A 14,139-nucleotide genomic window follows, 5' to 3' on the forward strand; every position below is an offset into this window, starting at 1 on the left:
AAAATAATGATAATAATAATAATAACAACAACAACAACAAGACCAATAATAAACAGCCCTTGTGTGCCCTCAGGGGCTCATGTCTGGTGATGTGCGTTTCTTTGTGGTGGACAAGGCCTCTCTGTATGCATTCAAAATTTCCAGTCTGCACTCTGTGCCCAACTTATTAAACTGTTAGATTGGCTCCAGATCAATCAATTAATGAATGGGTGGATGCAGAGACGACTGGTGCCCTGGTGCCCCTCCCTCATTGCAATTGATTGCTCAAGCATCAAGTTCTCCGTACTCGGGATACCAGCCTCCGTCGTCCGTCGTCTATGATACATCATCCATCACCCATGTACTCCACACAGATACGCATAAATTCTGGTACCAGCAACCGCCCCAGACCGCTTCTTGCTGGGCTCCGGCCTTCTGGCACTTGGCACGCAACCAACAGCTGGCCAATTTGATGCATCCAGAACCCGGCCGTCAAAGTACGAGACACACGAACTGGTCGACCCATCAGCCGAGAAAGGAGGACTGGCCTGGACTGGACTAGCAATGATCTATCTGCAGGGACGTGGACGCCACTGGTGTGCCGGTGGTGTCTGGTACCTGGCTGAGTGACTGACTGTCTGGTCGCAAGCGCTGCAGCTCCAAAGGGTGCCAGACTCGAGGACTCTGGAGGATGGACTGCAGCGCCAGGACGGCTCAAGCTGGGCTCAAGCACGCTCAATCGAGCCGAGTCTCGGCGTCTGCTCCAGCCAACTTGGTGCTGGCCGAGAACCACTTGCCACTCAAGCTGACCTTGACCAGTTGGACATCTGGAGCCAACATTGGAATTCTGTTGACTCAACTGAACCAACTGAACCAACTGAACCCCGTCCACAATGGCGAAGCCACTTTCTCGTGCAAAAGTGGCTTAAATGACCGGACCGTTGACTCGTTAGTCAAGTCTCGTGCTCTATAACTCAGCGCTGGCCTGGCTTACCATCCGTCGAGTAACAAAGGTAAACCTTGCATCTAACTTAAAAAGTATACATAGCGAGTACAATCCCACTCGCCACTCTCCGTCCTTCTATTATTTCGCATCTTCGCCGGCTGCTCCGCCAGACCGACCAGTCGAGGCCGAATCTCGACATCTCGAGATCCCCCATCATCTCAACCGCCCCATTCGCGTCATGAGGCCTCGCAAGACGCACCGTCCGATGCCCTCTTCAGCCGGTCCTTGAGCACCCCCCAAACCACCCCCGCCAAAACACCCCTCAGCAGGTGCCGTCTCTTTGTCTTCGGCCCACGAGACCTTGGACGTCTGGAGCCTTCGACTCAGCCATTGAGCCATTGAGCCAGCCCTGCAGTGTGCCCCCTCGCCGTTGTTGCAGTGCCTTGCAGCATCCTGCAGGGTCGGGGGCTCCAATCATGGCCTTGCATCTTGTGCCACCCCAGCCCAGCAGCGAAGAATCTGCCTCCAATCAAGGCGACGCCGCCGAGCCTTGCTTCGATGACAACTCATCTGATCTCATCCAGACTCCCGCTTCCAACCATGGCTCCCTCGTTGAGGCTATAGAAGACCATGAATCCGGCCGTGAGGATGATGGTGCGTGGTTGACTTCCCAAGATATGGCCATCCTCAAGGTCCTCGCCAGCGAACCATGTCCCATGAACTGCTTGGGACAGCACCATCATCAATGCCTCAAGCGACTTCCCACTGGCACGAAGCCTGTAAAGCTGGTCGGCGAAGGCTCTGCCAATGCCGTCTTTGAGATAAAAGTCCCGCCGCGCGATCGTGCCGGCCGTGACTTCAAAGGTGAGAGAGATGTTGGCGACGCCCTCTTTTTCTTCTATTTTTTTTTCTTTCCTCCAAACAGGGAAAGAAAAAGAAAAAGGAACCAAAAATACCCTTGAAAATAACATGGCGCTAAAGACATGGTAGGATATCTTTTGAGGGTTGCCAAGGTGCCCTCACTCGGAGCTGCGCCGACTTACAACTATGTCTTTCAGCAGCAGTTCCTCCAGACCACAATCAAGCCCATCCTCGGCGACCATGTAGTAAACCAGGAGCTGGTCGTGCTCCATAAGACGGGCATCATCCAAGAGCTCAATAACCTTCTCCAGACTATAGACCACACCCGCAAGGACAAGTTCAAAGGGACATATGTCGGGGAGACTGACTTGGGGTTCCTCGTAGAGGACATGAGACCTCAAGGTAGGATGACAACTCTGGCAAACCCCATTTGCATACGCCCATTCCTCATGAGCTGACGGGAAAGCATTACAGATCCAGAGACTTGCACTCTCGTCGAGTTTAAGCCTAAGTGGCTGTCGCAGTCCCCCTCTGCGCCAAAGAACGCCATCAGATGCCGCCAGTGCGCCATGGAGTTGCGGAACCTCGTTAAGGACTTGTCCAGGAATAAAGCACGACCAGAACAGAAACCATGCCCTCTGGCTCTTGTCGGCTCGGATTCCCCCTGGCCAGTCCGCTCCCCGTTCAGAATGGCCCCGCATCTTGAAAACCAGGGTAGTAAGGAGTTTTACTTGGAAGCCCTGGGGACCATCCCAACCCATCCGGCCATTCGTGACTTGAAGGCGCAGCAGGACATTCACGACACGGTCGGTCCGTTGCATGCCGCGTCGTCGGATCCATTCTTCCCCCTGGCCATGACCCTCCGCGACTGCACATGTTTTGCCCAGATACACAAGTGCACACCGTCTGTGCGGATTAGGTTCGGCGACTTTGATTGGAAGGATCCCCAGATCAAATTTGAACGATGGCGAGGCGTCGAGGAGGAACTCATAGAGAAGGGGTTCTATACAGCCGAATGGATCCTTTGCGATGGCACCTTCTACAGGCCGCCAACGCTCTGTCTCCTCGAGCACAGCCCGATAGCGTCCAAAAAGGATATCGCCGTCATCGAAATACGCGATTCGAGAGAAAACAGATCCACTGACCCGCAACAGCATGCTTTTCCATTGCAGACCCCGCCGGGGACCAAGATTCACAGTTTTCAGACGGACACAGCCGTCCTAAAGCGACTTCTGGAACCATATAAAAAGGAGGCGCCGGATCTCGCAAAACCTGCGCGAAAAAAGTCGGGATCATGAAGACGGGCGGCTTTTGGTTTAGTCTAGGAGTTTTTTTTTTCCTGCCAATTTCTTCAACAAGATTTATATTAGGAAGGCTTCAGTGTACGCACTGACCTCCATCGTGGACGGCAATCCATCATGAATGAGGCGTTCAGACTCGGCTCTTATCAGACTTAGCTTGGCGTTGGGAGACTGCACAGGGCCCCCCTTCCCGTTGATGGCGAAGGGGAACATTTGCATTGAAATGTGGCTGCGTGGACGGCAAATGGGGTCCTTTCCTGGCCTGGAAGTTTTTTTTTTAGTTTTGTTTGTTTGTTTGTTTTTACCCTTTTCTGGTCAAAAAATTTCCGGGTTACTCAAATCTTAATTCTGGTACAAAAATATTCTTATATACGTAGTATATTTAAAATTATCAATCAACGCCGTTTGTCCCATGGATACGTCATTTGTACATCATCAGCTTCATATATCCGAAATGGTGAAACTGAGCAAACTGCCCACGGTGAGACCAATGACGAGACACAAGCCCATGAACCCGCCTGTTGCTTCCCGCTCCCCCTCATCAACCCACTCTCCCGAGGCCATCATGAAACTTGAGCCCAGCCAACCGTTGGTGAGGCCAAAAGTGAGTTGTACGACGAAGAGATAGAAGAAGTCACTTGGCACGACGGCACCCCGCCCACCAATGTTACACAAGAGGTACAACGGCAGGAAGACGACTCGTGCAGCAGAACACAGGAACAACACAAACGGCCGGTCCCTCAGCGTAAAAGGTATCGCGGTTGCAATGCGTCCACCCAAATCACCCAAGTTCCAAAACACGAAGCCAAGAGGAACAAACGCCGCTGGGCGGAATATCGCACCCGCGTCCTCCTGAACGGAATGGATCTTGGCGGTAAACACGGGGAAGAACATGGTCACGGCGAAGGTGACTGCCACGCCGACAGCCAGCCAGCGCAGCTTGAAGAACAGCGTCCACAGGGATGTAACTTTTCTGGCTGCGCGCTCTGCCTCCTCAATGCTGTTCATCGACTCGGCCATGCGTTCCACCAATTTGTCTTCGATGCGGCGATTGTGTCGTCGAACAAGAGGGACGAGTGCGATGAATGTGACGACGGATATCACAACCGCGGCGAGGAAGTAGAAAAAGGCAGACGTTTCGCCCTGGCTTGCAGCGTTGCCTGCTGAACTCTTCTCGGGCGGGAACAGCAACACGGACGTGACTTGTGCCACGGCCGGCAAAACCCCCGACACGCCTTGGCCGGCCATGAGCGCCTGCATGTACTCGGGCCTTCCGAAGCTGGCTGCAAATGCAAACGCTCCATTCTGTATGAGCCCCGTCGCCCAGGACGAGAGGCACACCATTACGAGGAGGAAGGCGAAGTACACGCTGGGACCGGCGCCGAGGAAGAAGGTCGTGGAGCATGTGAGGAGTGCGAAGACGACGCTATTGATCATGAGAGCGAGGTTGATGCGGAATGGGTACGAGGCCGAGTATTGGATGTTGCTGAGGATGAGGAGCACCGAGAGGTTGGTGATTGTCGAGACGGTGAGGATGGCGGATTGGAAAGTGCTTTGGATGGAGGGTGCGGCGGCGAAGCGCGAGGAGAAGTAGGGCGCTGCGGCGAGGAACATGTTCCTGCTCGTCGTGGTAAGCGATTGCGATTGCGATTGGGGTTTGAAAGGAGAAGGGTAGGGACAGAGAAAGCTATACCAGGCCCATAACATGGCAACGCCGAGGATGCCAAAGATGGTGTATTCGATCCATGAGAAGGGAATCAAGTCGGTGTCGGGGGCGATGACGGACGACTCCAGCGCCGTGTCGTCTGAGGTGGCTAGAGGCTCGTACTCCTCTGCCTGGGAGCGGCTGATGGGTCTCGAACGATCCATGATTGACTTGAGGTGATGCTGTCCGAGTCTGACGATGGTGTGTCGAAAGAGCAGGTGGCAGTTTGGGGGCGAGACGAGCTGGTGGTCGGAATTCGGAGTCCCGGCTTACGAGGAGGATGAAGCTGCTGGGCAGCTAGGTCGTATACATGACTACTGGCGACTTGGAAGCTGCACGTGGACAAGAAACGGCGATGTTGTACGGAGTAGACTGAAGGCTTGGACGGCGAGGATCGGCTAGTGTGTGATGTCAGGTCTCTGCGACAGCGGCACTGGGACCAATGGGATGGCTTGGGGGTCTCCACTGTGCGCCCGTCGACGCGAGGCATGGACTGACTGGTGTTGGTGGATTTGGATTTGGACAGAAAGATCTTTTTTTATGAAGACGTGTAAAGTAGTTTATTATTGCATGTTATTTGGCTAGTTGGATTATTTCTTTCCGCTGAGAATGTATGTCACATTTGTGAGGCGGAGCCAATCACGCATCGGGTATTGACAAGACGGCCACACTCACCCATCAGGCTCGACGTTCAAATTCATACTATCAAATGGGAACCTGGATGTTGTGGCTGCGGCGAACTCGGGCACGTACCTGCCTGGGCACCGATAAAACCTCACTACACGTGCCTGAACTTCACTTCGCTTATTCCGTAGACGCACCAGACTCCGAGTATCGTATCAACAAACACCACTTCTAAGCAGATCAGAATGTTTATTAACCTGGAAGACCATGTTGCCAAATCTACAGCCACCGCTGTTCACGCCGGCGACACGACCTCTTGCTAGGCAGCTAGCTGTGACGAGGTCCAACTACTGCATGTCTTCCTAGACGCTGGGGCTGATGTCGATGCCGAAATGTCACCATCTAAAAGGAAATGTGAGAGCTCTCTACGAGAAGAAAAAAAAAAAACAGACTCGATTCCGTAAAGTAGTTCAACACTGGTACTTTACCATGGCACCCAACGAAGAAACCCGTCCTTCACATCCCTGCTGACTCATATCAAGCTGGACTGATGGAGGAGAATCATTCGATAATCCCACAACAGGCGAGAACACAGTACGAGAGGTTGTCCAATTGGATAGAGAAAAAAAGTTTTTCAATTTTCATTGATGCCCTATTCTTCCGCCGCTGGTATCTGTCAGGCTTTAATCTTCACGGGTCATTTGATGTGGACTATTATGGTCTTATTAATAAATGACCCTTTATAAACACTCTGAAATGTTCAGCAATAGCAACACCAACGTCATACTAGTTTTTTTTTTTTGGTTTTTTTTTAGACAAGGCCGTTCCTAGTCCGCCTCCAGTGTAACTAGATGATGCGATATAGCCAATCAGAGGCTCGTCGCACAAAAGGACATGAGCATTAAAGATTGACCCCTGTTCGCGTTGACGGGAGCTAGTCGACACCACGGGCCTGTGTCTGCTCATGTCTGGCGCCTTCGAATGTTCCATGGCGCCTGAGCTCCCCTGTGGCAGTGATTTGTACCCACTATTGCAGACTCTGGTGCTGTGGGTGGTGCCTGGCATCAATTGATGTTTTGGGCTCCTGTTGCTGGGCTGCGGCTCGCCAAGTCTCGACAACCTGAAAGCTCATGACGCAGCTCCGGCGCAGCGCCCACACCATCCGCACCATGACGCCTCCTCGTCGTTGCTCGGGCCATGGCACACAACAAGCATGCATATTGCCATTATTTGCCGCCAGCCTGTGATGATTCCTTCGCGCCCGCACGCATTCTCCCAGGTCACTAGCCATGCCTGAGCCGGCTCACTCCCCGCAGCGAGACCGAGCGCGGCATCGTGACCGAGACCGCGAGCGAGATCGCGACCCGTCGCAGCACAGCAAACGCCTGAGCATCACAGACCGCATTCTCGGCTCCCTCAACCAAGCCCGCAAGGAAACATCGGCTGCCGTGCAGCGTCGCACGTCGACATCGGCATCGACGTCCGCCTCGGCCAGGCAGTCTCCCATTCCGCGCATTCGCGAATGGCTCAGCACATGCAATACCCAGCATGGCAGGCACTGCAGCGGGACGGATAGCCGTGACGTCCCAACCTGGCGCCCAATTTACCTGATAGACTGCGATGAACGCTGCTTGGTCCGCTCCAAGCCCGCCTACAGATACTCGGCCCTCAGCTATGTCTGGGGAGCCTCAAACCCGCGAGCCACCGGCTCCGACGCCGTCGCCCAGCTGTTGACCACCAACCTCGATGCCTACCAGCTCGGCCTGCCAGACAAGGATGTACCGCAAACCATCCTCGATGCCATATGGCTCTCTAAAAAGCTTGGGATACGGTATCTTTGGGTCGATCGCATGTGCATAGTCCAGGATGATGAACAGGACAAGTCCGAGCACATTGAACACATGGCTTACGTGTTTGCCAACGCCTGTTTGACCATTATTTCTGCCTACGGCGATGTTCACACTGGCCTGCTTCCCCTGGATCCGCGCCGCCCTTCTCGGACACCCAGGCAGGGTAACCCAGATCATAGTGACTTGCTGTTGTCGTCAAAATGGAACACGAGGGGCTGGACACTGCAGGAGCTTGTCTATTCGAGACGAGCAGTCTTCTTCTTTGAAGATGCCGTCACCTGGGAATGCCACTGCGACCTGTGGCAGGTAAATGCTACAAACATGACCAAAATACTTCGTGATAAAAGGCCTGCTTGTACGAATCGATTGTCCGAGGCGGCATTCGGATTCCAACACACAGAGTGGCCTGACATGGATGAATATGCTCGCCTGGCCATGGACTATAGTATGAGGAGGATCACAATTGTTGACGACTCCATCAGGGCCTTTGCCGGCGTCACGCACGTATTGTCTCGCATTTTTCAAGGTGGTTTCGCCTACGGCATGCCTCTCATGTTCATTGACATTGCCCTCCTCTGGAGACCTCAGGCGACAATTCGACGACGGGCCATGTCTCGCCCGCCATTCCTCCCGTCATGGTCCTGGATGGGCTGGTGGTTTGACGGTATTCCCGTTGACCTCACCCTGTGGAGGGCGGCGGCGGACTATGTCGAGGAAACGCAGGCGGTAAAGCGAGGACAAGAGTCCAAGAGGTTTAAGCCGACGCACCCGTTTCGCATCAAGACAATGGTGGTCTGGAGTCTGTCAGACAGGGCAAATTCTGTACCCATTGACAATACCGGTTTGCGAATGCGAGAATTCCGCTCCCGCAAAGGCGCCGGCCAGGCTCTGCCCCCCGGGTGGTCCAAGTCCGGCACTCACTTCAAGCACGACAGCGACGACTTCACCCTGTTCAAGTACCCCGTTCCGGTGGAAGATGTCCCCGAGGACGGCGCGTACGAGTCGCGACCTACAGAGTTAAGCATGCCTGGGCCGCTGCTCTATTTCCGGACAACGACTGCATTCTTCGACGTCGACTACGCCATCTCCATGGCGCCCAAGGACATGCCGAACCCTCCGGTGGCCATTGGCAACATCTTTAGTAGGTCCAGCCACTGGATAGGAGAGCTGCGAAGCCATGACGGCTGGCTGGGGGTGCAATCATCCAACTACGATGGCGAGGAGAAGCTGGAGTTTATTGCTATTTCGAGCGCCATGGAGCGCAAGGGCTCGTATGTATTTCCAATGGACAGGTTTTCCGAGAGCATGGACGACGACGGTGTGGTGCAGTTTGTCAATGTGTTGTGGATTGAAAGAATATCGGGGGTGGCTTATAGGAGAGGCATTGGTCATATTTTGCAAAAGGCTTGGGATGTCGAGGCCAAGGAGGAAGTAGACATTTATCTTGGCTAGTCAAGTTGCCTAGAAAGAGCAGAGGAGAAGGGTATCAAGCTGGTTTGCATGGTATTGGGAGCATGATCTGATGTTTGGGCACGTTTTGGTTTAATTTTGCTTGCTCTTTTATCGGTTGAGCTCTAAAATTTCTTGTATTCCTATGCGCAGATTTTTCCTTTTTTTTTTTCCAAGTTGTCTTTTTGGTGCTCTGTCGAATTGTCATTGCACATCATGTGACGCTGGTATTCTATTTTGCCCTCTTTTCTTGGGGGGCCCAAATGAAGTACTGAGTTTTGAGTTCCACTCTAAATGGCGTCGAAAATCTCTCCCCAATGTTTACAACGCAAAATCCATTTCCGCGTCTGTCGAGCGCTTGCTGACCAAGCTAGCAGCGGTCGGACCTGGCCCTCCCTCTTGAAGAACAACTTGAATCACCAAGGCTCGTGGGCTGTACTCATCGTGGGAGGCTCTCGATTTCGTCAGTGCTGTGTTTTGGTTCGGATGCTCGTCCTGGTAGAGGGTTACATCGGACGAGCCGCCCACGAGGCTTGTGCAGCGAAGCAGCAACCATGTGTTGACGGATTTGGAATCCGGCCAAGGGGTATGGAGTACCGTCTTTTGGAAGCCTCCGGATTTGCCGGTGGCTGGTTGACGCCATAGGCACATGGGCTAGAAACTACTTACCCGTTCGACCTTCATTCCGGGGAAGAAACACAAGATGCAATACATCCTGGACGACGTTGCCAGGAGGCGGTATACACCAACACAATGGAAGATCATACTTGACCGTGACTGGGCCGCGGAACGGAGGGTGTAGTGTGACCTGGCGAGCTGTATCGGCTGTTGGCTGCAGGGGCTTTCGCTGGAGCTGTCAAACGAGGGACCACTTCAATGACCTGACTATATTGGGTTCTCTCGAAAAGCAGGACGCACGAAGCGTAACGGATTGCATGATACATGTTCCTCATCACTTCTGGGAACCTTGAATTTAGCAACAGTGGCCTCGTCACTCGCACGTCTTCGCGAATGGGCGGCCACAATGGGAAAGCCAAGAGAACCCCGCAGCAATCGACGGCGTCCAAGTTGGGCAATGCGATCTTCTGGCATCAAGGCAGGGATATATCATGTTGGTCTCGCAGGTACGTAGCCAACCAAGACTCGCGGGCATGGTGAGAAGTGAGAAGCGCCCCCCTGGCCATCACCCTTGTCATCGGGCACTCGGTGGTACATACGTACATGAGCAGTGCGGTCCTCATCACGGGCTGCCCTCTCTAGTTGACATGGTGGCGGTGGTTTCTGCAGGTGGCTTACGGATGGGCCCGTAGGCTATCTCTGCTATTTGCCGTGATTTGACAGGATGGCTATTGGCTGTTGCCGTCCATGCTGTGCTGACCACCAATGCAGCAAAAATCGATTGCGACTCACCGTGCTGGCAAGCCATACAATATTGGTACCGTTAATGCTACAATATCCCTGGGGATCACGTCCTTGACTGGTAGGAATGTCCCTTGCACAACATCCGGACCGCCTTCCGCCATGGATTGAATCACATTTTTATGGGCCGAACGGCTCCTTGCCAATCTTGCGTCCTACCATGCGACTAAATTGACTTTGGCGTGTGTATTAGACTCGGTACAGCAGGGCTTTCTTTCATTGGCATCTTCCCAATCCCGGCGGCATATGGGTCCAGAGGTACGCCATAGCGCATGGGGACTCTGCGATTAAGGATTAAGTTTGAGATGCCTCGGGGACTGGACGCGGGAATAGTGGTATCTGTACGCCGTTTGACCGGTTGACCGGGCAGACATTCGGTGAAGTGGTGGAGTGTGGTGTGATTCGGACGCGAGCAACGCCACTGATACACCCAGATTCAAGGAATCAACCGGCCATGTTCTCCTCCGTGAGCTAATTGTTAATACGGAGTGGTGATGCTGCCATCCATGGGGGCTGTTTTAATGCATTTGCTCCGGGCCTATCAAGGTCGACATTCATCCCGTCTCTAACGTGGGCCCCATGGCCAAGCCAATGGGTTTCAACGTATTAGTGATGGACACTGGAGAGAGCTCTGGGTACATTCGAATGATTCTACGGCAAACGCTTTCGAAAATGCCGTGGAGATCAGGCCGTTTATGTTTCTGGTGGTCAAACCATCCCATCCTCGCCGAACAAGGTTCATGGGCCGTGCAGTTTCTGGATGAAGAAAGAGTTCCTCCTGTGATGCCGTTTGGAAACGAATTACGACAGTTACGACCTGGTGTTGGCAAGCGGAATTCTACACGCTGCGATCCCCTCGGATGGCTAATCAACTCGTTGAAGAGAAAAAGCAAAGCGGGCTTGGCCCGACCAAAGGCAGTGAGGTGGCTCATGCAGAGCTCAGTTGCATCGACGGTCAGTCTAAACCACCCATGTAAAAATGGACGAGACTTTTGGAGCTTGTCCTGCTCATCCGAGCCTTGTTGGTAATCCCGGCGGGCGCTTCAATGCACTCGACGTCACACAACGTGGGTAGAGTCTCCCAAGAGAATTCCAGGGAGTCTTGTTGCTCTATGCATACGAAGCACACTGCAACGTCCTTCAAAGTTCCAATGCTACTTACTACTACTCGTCTACACGAACCCTTTGGTTCCACATCATGGGTCCTCTTGGAGTCCTGCGTCAGTTCAAAGCTAGCCCAGACCTTTGCGGGTACCTTGGGCACGTTTCCGTCATCGACCATTTAGCTTCATTGCCAATGTCCCGTCATGCAGAGTGATGAGACTTCGAGAAACGGGCTAGTCTTGCATGTATAAGTAGGCTAGGCCGCCTCCCATGCGACCCCCTCGGCTTTGATTAATGACTACTGATGGGCCATGTCTCGTTGAAAAGGCTGTTATTGACCACTCATCTCTCATCCTGTCTTGTACCGAGTATATAAACATGGTTCAAACACGTTTGGTGGCCATTTCTCTGGCCTTGGCCAGCTTAGCTTCTTCCCAATGTCCCTTCGCCGACCCAGGACGCCTCGCTGCGAGGGCTGAAGGCCGTCCCGAGTCTCGCGAACACCTAAAGAGCTACGAAGTTGACGACGGTGATGGGTTCCTTACTTCTGATGTGGGCGGTCCTATTGAGGACCAGAACAGCCTCAAGGCTGGAGAGCGCGGCCCGACTTTGTTGGAGGACTTTATATTCCGGCAGAAAATAACACACTTTGACCACGAAAGAGTAAGTGACTTACACCACGGGAAACAAGAAGGTATTGATAGTTGGCTAACTATGTATCTGTATATAGGTCCCCGAACGAGCAGTCCATGCTCGAGGCGCTGGCGCCCATGGAACGTTTACCAGCTACGGGAACTATAGCAACATTACTGCTGCGTCCTTTTTGGGGGCGAAGGATAAGCAGACTCCAGTATTTGTCCGCTTCTCTACTGTTCGCCGGCTCCCGGGGTAGTGCGGACACTGCTCGTGATGTTCATGGATTCGCAGTCAGACTGTGAGCCCCCCCCTTTCTTGTGATAGCGCACAAGGCAATTGCATGCTAATCGCTAAATAATTAGCTACACCGACGAGGGCAACTTTGACATTGTCGGGAATAACATCCCTGTTTTCTTCATCCAGGATGCAATCCAGTTCCCTGATCTCATTCACTCGGTCAAGCCGCGATCGGACAACGAGATCCCACAGGCGGCCACTGCCCACGACAGCGCATGGGACTTCTTCACCCAGGAAACCTCTACTCTTCATACCTTGTTCTGGGCCATGGCTGGTTATGGAATTCCGAGAAGCTTTCGCCACATGGTAGGTTTACCAATCATCAACACAACACACGCTGTCGCGACGCTTGCTCTGTGTACACAGTAAAGGCTAATACGCATCTCAGGACGGCCACGGCGTCCACACCTTTCGACTCGTGAATGAGAATGGCGACACTAAACTTGTCAAATTTCACTGGATAAGTAAGCAAGGGAAAGCCAGCTTGGTCTGGGACGAGGCGCAGCACGTTGCTGGCAAGAACGCCGATTTCCACAGACAGGACCTCTTTGATGCCATTGCATCAGGCAACTTCCCGGAGTGGGAGCTTAGTATCCAGATGATCAATGAGGATCAGGCTCTTGCCTTCGGGTTCGATGTTCTTGACCCTACCAAGATTATCCCCGAGGAGCTTGCTCCCCTGCAGCCTCTCGGTCTTCTTAGACTCGACGCTAATCCTGCTAATTACTTTGCCGAGACTGAGCAAATCATGGTACGTTTGGAGAAGCACACGTGGTTATCCATGTATAAGACGCTAATAAAGACTTAGTTTCAACCCGGACATATTGTGCGAGGTATTGATTTCACAGACGATCCTTTGCTGCAGGGTCGCATTTTCTCCTACCTGGATACGCAGCTCAACAGACACGGCGGTCCCAACTTTGAACAGCTTCCCATCAACAGACCCGTTGTTCCCATCCACAATAACAACAGAGATGGTGCGGCACAGAACTTGATTCACAAGAACACTGCTCCTTGTAAGTTCACGATTGATTTGCGTGTTACCGTGTACCACGCGTATCAAGCGAGTTACTGACAGCCAGTAGATACTCCCAACTCTCTGAACAAGGGATTCCCCAAGCAGGCCAACCGGACTCAAGGCAAAGGCTTCTTCACCGCTCCCGGCCGCCAGGCTTCTGGTGCTCTCGAGAGACGACGAAGCAGCACTTTCCAGGACCACTGGAGCCAGCCTCGTCTGTTCTTCAATTCCATCACCCCCATTGAACAGCAATTTCTCATCGACGCCATCCGGTTTGAGACGAGCGGGCTCTCAAGAGAAGTGCAGCAGAACGTCTTGGTACAGCTCAACAAAATCAGCCACGACATCGCCGTCCGGGTTGGCAAAACGCTTGGTCTTGAGGCCCCGGCCCCCGACGACACGTACTATCACAACAACAAGACCCGGGGCCTCTCCATCTTTGGCCAGGAACTGCCCACCATTGCCACCCTCCGCGTCGGCGTCTTGGCCTCCACCGAGTCGAGCGATTCTCTCACGCAGGCGAAATCCCTCAAGGACGAGTTCAAAGCCAGCAATGTCACTGTCACGATTGTCGGCGAGTCTCGTGTTGACGGCGTTGACCAGACGTACACTGGTGCCGAGGCGGTTGGTTTCGATGGCATCATTGTAACCGACGGCACGGAGAAGCTGTTTGACGTCAAGAACAAGTCTACGCTTTTCCCGCCCGGTCGTCCCCTCCAGATCGTCGTGGATGGGTACAACTGGGGTAAGCCGGTTGGGTTCTTGGGTAAGGCAAGGGATGTCGTAGGGGCTGCCGGAGCCAGCGAGGGTGCTGGCGTGTTCATCAAGGATGGCGCTGCGGATATCGTGGACGAGTTCAAAAAGGGTCTTGCCACGTTCAAGTTTACGGATCGGTTTGCGCAGGATGGACGATGAGCTTCCACGAGATTGGATGGATTTGATGGGGTGTG

The 14,139-nt window shown here is 53.3% G+C and overlaps 5 protein-coding genes across 5 annotated transcripts; 3 read left to right on the plus strand and 2 right to left on the minus strand.

Moving 5' to 3' along the window:
* Positions 1-1,401: 1,401 nt before the first annotated feature.
* On the plus strand, positions 1,402-3,084 carry IPK1 (Inositol-pentakisphosphate 2-kinase; the record flags this gene model as incomplete). Its single annotated transcript, XM_007811864.2, has 3 exons — positions 1,402-1,789; positions 1,916-2,188; positions 2,261-3,084. The coding sequence occupies 3 exons, from the start codon at positions 1,402-1,404 to the stop codon at positions 3,082-3,084; spliced, it is 1,485 nt and encodes a 494-aa protein (XP_007810055.2).
* Positions 3,085-3,486: 402 nt separating this feature from the next.
* J3458_007251 (uncharacterized protein) lies at positions 3,487-5,181 on the minus strand. The gene has a single exon (XM_007811863.2). The coding sequence runs from the start codon at positions 4,954-4,956 to the stop codon at positions 3,529-3,531; it is 1,428 nt and encodes a 475-aa protein (XP_007810054.2). The 5' UTR covers positions 4,957-5,181; the 3' UTR covers positions 3,487-3,528.
* Positions 5,182-6,705: 1,524 nt separating this feature from the next.
* Positions 6,706-8,718, plus strand: J3458_007252 (uncharacterized protein; the record flags this gene model as incomplete). The annotated part of the gene is made up of 1 exon (XM_007811862.2): positions 6,706-8,718. One exon carries the CDS (start codon positions 6,706-6,708, stop codon positions 8,716-8,718), a length of 2,013 nt encoding a protein of 670 aa, XP_007810053.2.
* Positions 8,719-9,036: 318 nt separating this feature from the next.
* Positions 9,037-9,399, minus strand: J3458_007253 (uncharacterized protein; the record flags this gene model as incomplete). The annotated part of the gene is given in 2 exon segments (XM_066119284.1): positions 9,037-9,369; positions 9,385-9,399. The coding sequence occupies 2 exon segments, from the start codon at positions 9,397-9,399 to the stop codon at positions 9,037-9,039; spliced, it is 348 nt and encodes a 115-aa protein (XP_065975922.1).
* Positions 9,400-11,532: 2,133 nt separating this feature from the next.
* CAT3 (catalase) lies at positions 11,533-14,104 on the plus strand (the record flags this gene model as incomplete). The annotated part of the gene is made up of 6 exons (XM_066119285.1): positions 11,533-11,901; positions 11,969-12,126; positions 12,237-12,477; positions 12,560-12,922; positions 12,980-13,187; positions 13,257-14,104. The coding sequence occupies 6 exons, from the start codon at positions 11,533-11,535 to the stop codon at positions 14,102-14,104; spliced, it is 2,187 nt and encodes a 728-aa protein (XP_065975923.1).
* Between the last annotated feature and the right edge of the window lie 35 nt (positions 14,105-14,139).

The sequence above is a fragment of the Metarhizium acridum genome (assembly GCF_019434415.1).
Source record: "Metarhizium acridum strain ARSEF 324 chromosome Unknown scaffold_72, whole genome shotgun sequence".
NCBI lineage: Eukaryota > Fungi > Ascomycota > Sordariomycetes > Hypocreales > Clavicipitaceae > Metarhizium > Metarhizium acridum.

Excerpts from the sequence above, each read along its gene's own strand:
- J3458_007251 (XM_007811863.2), bottom strand. The coding sequence starts at position 4,956 with ATGGATCGTTCGAGACCCATCAGCCGCTCCCAGGCAGAGGAGTACGAG.